The sequence below is a fragment of the Octopus bimaculoides genome, chromosome 28, assembly GCF_001194135.2.
Source record: "Octopus bimaculoides isolate UCB-OBI-ISO-001 chromosome 28, ASM119413v2, whole genome shotgun sequence".
NCBI lineage: Eukaryota > Metazoa > Mollusca > Cephalopoda > Octopoda > Octopodidae > Octopus > Octopus bimaculoides.
This window is the reverse complement of record NC_069008.1, coordinates 5659504-5664678: the sequence shown is the minus strand read 5'-3', so window position 1 is coordinate 5664678 and position 5175 is coordinate 5659504. Positions and strand designations below refer to the sequence as shown.

General features: G+C 37.0%; 2 protein-coding genes across 2 annotated transcripts in view; one reads left to right on the top strand and one right to left on the bottom strand.

The window, feature by feature from the left end:
• The window catches only part of LOC106880988 (zinc finger protein 271), a 4009-nt gene extending 3475 nt beyond the window's left edge, over window positions 1–534 (bottom strand). The window contains exon 1 of the mRNA XM_014931170.2: window positions 370–534. The gene's annotated coding sequence lies outside the window, so the exon portion shown is untranslated. The remainder of the gene's footprint in view (window positions 1–369) is intronic.
• A 1182-nt stretch (window positions 535–1716) lies between these two features.
• On the top strand, window positions 1717–5031 carry LOC128251040 (zinc finger protein OZF-like). The gene is made up of 2 exons (XM_052977335.1): window positions 1717–2043; window positions 2848–5031. The coding sequence occupies exon 2, from the start codon at window positions 3155–3157 to the stop codon at window positions 4661–4663; it is 1509 nt and encodes a 502-aa protein (XP_052833295.1). The 5' UTR covers window positions 1717–2043; window positions 2848–3154; the 3' UTR covers window positions 4664–5031.
• The last annotated feature ends 144 nt before the right edge of the window (window positions 5032–5175 follow it).

Genomic DNA, 5175 nt, shown 5'->3' with positions numbered 1-5175 from the left:
AAGGGGGGGGAAAGGACCAGATTACATATAGTCCGTCTCTACCCAATTTTCAACCATAAATATATTATTGCAATATTCGGGAAATTACTCATTTTGCCCCGCTAACTAATTTTGTCCCTTTTCCCTATATCAAGAAACAAACATTCGATAAATTATAATAAAGCATTGATTTCTCAACATTTCTGTGGTTGGAGTGTATTTGAGAACATTTTTCCAACTAAAACACACAACAAACAAACGTGGAAAACGATGGATCGTGTGGAAGGTAGCCGCCATAGCTAGAAATAGCAGCCAAATGTCGCACACATCAAAGAACATCTGAGACACGAAGTATTAAAAGATTAAATGTTTTCATTGTTTAATACTTACGGAAATGTTCTTATAAAGGATAGTGTTATTGTTATGAGTGCGTCGGGTGGTAGAGAAATCTATTATAAATGTGTTTGGGAGGTAACTAAGAGAAATTCTGGAACCAGACGTATTTATCAAGATATAATGAATGAAGGCGGAAGTTCGTTTAGTGCGCATGCGCATGAAATATTTAGGCACAAGGCCAGCCATTTCGGAGTGAGAGAGTGGGGGGATGGTAATTCGATTACCTTTACTCCAGTTATCGATTTATAGAAGAAAAAAAAACAAGGTTATTTCTAATGAAATTTTCCACAAGTACGCTTCAGTTGCTGTAGATTACGACTGTATTAAAATTTGTTCAGAAAAACTCATTTTACCGAAGGTGGGAGGAAAGATTCTAAAAATTTATAGGCACAGGAGTGGCTGTGTGGTAAGTAGCTTGCCTACCAACCACATGGTTCCGGGTTCAGTCCCACTGCGTGGCACCTTGGGCAAGTGTCTTCTACTATAGCCTCGGGCCGACTAAAGCCTTGTGAGTGGATTTGGTAGATGGAAACTGAAAGAAGCCCGTCGTATATATGTATGTATATATATATATGTGTGTGTGCCTGTGTTTGTCTCCCCAACATCACTTGACAACCGATGCTGGTGTGTTTACGTCCCCGTAACTTAGCGGTTCGGCAAAAGAGACCGATAGAATAAGTACTAGGCTTGCAAAGAATAAGTCCTGGGGTCGATTACCTCGACTAAAAGGTGGTGCTCCAGCATGGCCGCAGTCAAATGACTGAAACGAGTAAAAGCGAAAGTCAAACTAAAGCGTTTGACCCAAGCTCAAAAACGAAAAATAATTAATGTAATAGGTGTAAAACAACTTGCTGGGAACGAATATGAAAATAAAACAAAAAAAAAAAAGAAATGCGTGCTCGTGAACGGGGTGGAGGTGGGGAGAGGGCTCGGAACATTCACATATCCTGAATGTTCCGAGCACGGGTCAAACACTATAGTTTTGAGGCCATGGACTGACGATGTGTGACGATGCGAATGTTCCGAGTCCTTTAACCCAACTACCCACCCCACCGCACCCCTTTCGCGAGCGCGCGATGGGTAAGCAAGGTGGGGGGAGGAGGAGCGTGGTTTCTTTAAGAAAATTTGCAAAATAAAACAAAAAAAAATTCTCACATTTGTAATCTCTGTAATCCGGAAAGTTTTAAAAATTAAGAAAGTGGGGAGGGGTGGAAATTATAATTTTGAAAACGCGATATTTGGGTCAAAATCGTATTCTGTGGATCCGAAGGCATTTTGGAAAAAAAAAAATACAGGAAGTGGGCGGGTGTGCACGTGTTTCACGTACGCCCACATTCGTGTATGTGTGCCCAAAATTCCGGTGAGGTCAACTTTGCCTTTAATTTTTTTTGCTTGGGGTTCAATATGATAAGTACCAGTTAACTACTGGGGATCCATGTAATTGACTTAAGCACCATCGTTACCCACGAAATTGCTGGCGTTGCGCCAAACGTTGAAACCAATATTTCATACGCATGCGCACTAAACGTACACCCACCTCTATTCGTCACATCAGAGCATACGTGAGTCGTACCTGTATTTCTCTTAATCAATTCCCAGACACATTTATAAGATTTCTCTACCGCCTGACGCACTTCTAACAACACTGTCCTTTATAAAAGCATTTCCGTAAGTATTAAACAATATAAGCATTTAATCTTTTAATACTTTCTGTCTCAGATGTCCTTTGATGTGTGCGACATTTGGCTGCTATTTCTAGCTATGGAGGCAACCTTCTACACGATCCATCGTTTCCACGTTTGTTTGTTGTGTGTTTTAGTTGGAGAAATATCCTCAAATACATTCCAACCACAGAAATGTTGAGAAACCAATGCTTTATTATAATTTATCGAATGTTTGTTTCTTGATATAGAGGAAAGGGACAAAATAAGTAGGCGGGGCAAAATGAGTAATTTCCCATTTCTCCTAATTTTTTGTAAATTATTATTTTGTGAATATTGCTACATTATATTTAGGACTGAAAATTAGTCATTATAGTTGTTGAAGTTCCAGTCCGAAACAGGTGGCAGGTCCTTTTGATTTTCAAGAAATTTTCCCTCAACTTTCAACCTGATTGTAATTGAGGTTAATGATGTCCGGTGTTTAACAATCAATATTCTTTTCTTTCTTGCATTCCAGATCAATACCCCCACCCCATTTAGTGTCTAATTTGGTAATGTTCAGTTATCAAAAATCATGTCTTAGATGGGGAAAAATGAGTAAAGACTATTTCCAATAATTTCTCCTTTTTCATTTAAGGTGTCAAAGAAGAGAACTTATTAAGTAATTAGTTAACTAGTCAAAGACATATGCATACATCACGAAGAGATCGTGAAGAATTCTAGATAATATTTTAAGAGTTTATGGAAATGTTGAATCTGTATTTTCTAAGTAGCCTCTATATCTTACACTGTTGTTTCTTTATTATTTCAGAATATCAGATGACATTGGAATAGCAGAAGATACATTCTCATTATTTATCATCTTTTAAAGACCAAAATATTGTACAGAACAGATATAGAAGATTGTTTCTATAAGTCTATGGTAGAATTCCTCTGATATATTTACTCTGGCTGGAGTGTCTACAAGACTAGTCTGATTGCAGATTAAACGTGGATAAATTTAGTTGTTTTGTGACAAAGGTAACACTGGACAGAAAGACAGCAGGTGAAATATTTGTAAACAAAAGACTATAGAAGCAAAAAAAAAAAGAGAAAAAGGTGAAGTTCATAGAAAAATAATGGAAAAGAGTGAGAAAGTGAAGGAAGAGATTTTTCCAGAAGATAGAGAAAAAGAGAAACAAAAATTATCACATGACTGCGATGTCTGTAAAAAGTCCTTCTCTCAAAAGGGTCACTTGAATAGACACAAACGTATTCACACAGGGGAGAAGCCATTTCACTGTGACATCTGTGGTAAATCATTTTCTGTAAGTAGTGACTTAATTAGTCAACAACATATCCATACAGGAGAGAATCCATATCATTGTGATGTCTGTGATAAATCATTCTCTTCAGCCAGTAACTTAACTACCCACAAACGAATTCATACTGGAGAGACGCCATATCACTGTGACATCTGTGGTAAATCATTCTCTCAAAAAAATAGCTTGACTACACACAAACGTATTCATACCGGAGAGAAGCCTTATCATTGTGATGTCTGCGGTACATCATTCTCTGACCAAAGTACTTTGAATTCTCACAAACGTGTTCATACTGGAGAAAAGCCATTTCACTGTGATATTTGTGGTAAATCATTCTCTCGAAAGCATAACTTGACTAAGCACAAACGTCTTCATACCGGAGAGAAACCGTATCACTGTGATGTCTGTGGTACATCATTCTCAGACCAAAGTGTTTTAAAGTCCCACAAACGTGTTCATACAGGGGAGAAGCCGTACCAATGTAACATCTGTAGTAAATCATTCTCTCAAAGTAGTACTTTAACTTCTCACAAACGTATTCATGCAGGAGAGACACCATATACCTGTAATATCTGCGGTAAATCATTTTCTGGCTACAGTTCTTTAACTTACCATAAACGTATTCATACCGGAGAGAAGCCATATCAATGCGACATCTGTAAGAAATCTTTCTCTGTAAATAGTAACCTAACTGTACACAAAAGTATTCATTCAGGAGAGAGACCATATACTTGTGACATCTGTGGTAAATCATTTTCTATAAAGAGTAACTTAATTACTCACAGATATATCCATACAGGAGAAAAGCAATGTCATTGTGGTGTCTGTGGTAAATCATTCCCTTCAGCCATAAACTTCACTAGACACAAGCGTACTCATACTGGGGAGAAGCCATTTCACTGTGACATTTGTGGTAAATCATTCTCTCGGACAGATAGCTTGACTAATCACAAATGTATTCATACAGGAGAGTCACCATATCACTGTGATATCTGTGGTAAATCATTCTCTCGTGGTGGCAACTTAGCTACTCACAAACGTTTCCATACAAGAGAGAAGCTACATCACTGTGATATCTGTGGTAAATCATTCTCTATGAGTTCTAATTTATCTAAACACAGACTTATCCATATGGGAGAGAAGCCACATCATTGTGACATCTGTGGTAGGTCATTCACTCAACATGGCACCTTAATTTCTCACAAATGTCTCCATACAGGAGAGAAGCCATATCTTTGTGATATCTGCGGTAGGTCATTCACTCAACATAACAACTTAGCTTATCACAAATGTGTTCATAAGGGGAAGAAGCAATCCCACTAATATTATCTGTAAGTGGTTACTTAACCTTTAACCATGTAGATTATTCTATCAAATGTGATCTTTATTTATTCACATTGTTTTCAATTTGTCATGCATTATCTCACAGCTTTCAAGGTTTGATAATGTGAGTGTTTGTTTTTAGAATGACATTGTAAGAGGCCTACTCTGGCTAGTTTGAACGTAAAATATGTAGTATATTTGGGCTAGAGATGGCTGGTTTAAATGCTAAAGGGTTAACACTAGAAGTACCAACATTTTTTTCTTCTTACAAATCTCAAAGTGGTCATTTTTGACTGCCATTGAAAACCATATTTAATACAATTTATTTTAAATATAAGCAAATTCAGTGAATAAAAGATTTGAAAATACATTCTTTTAGCATTTATTTACATGCAAAAATCATACATCTATACACATATATATATGAAATGATGCTTATGATTGCACATTCAATACAGTTGCAGAAATTAAAAAGTGGTGATATGTGACGACTATTAGTGTGAGAATTCATA

What these genes read in the sequence shown, in the direction of transcription:
- LOC128251040 (XM_052977335.1), top strand. Translation starts at nt 3,155, where the DNA reads ATGGAAAAGAGTGAGAAAGTGAAGGAAGAGATTTTTCCAGAAGATAGA.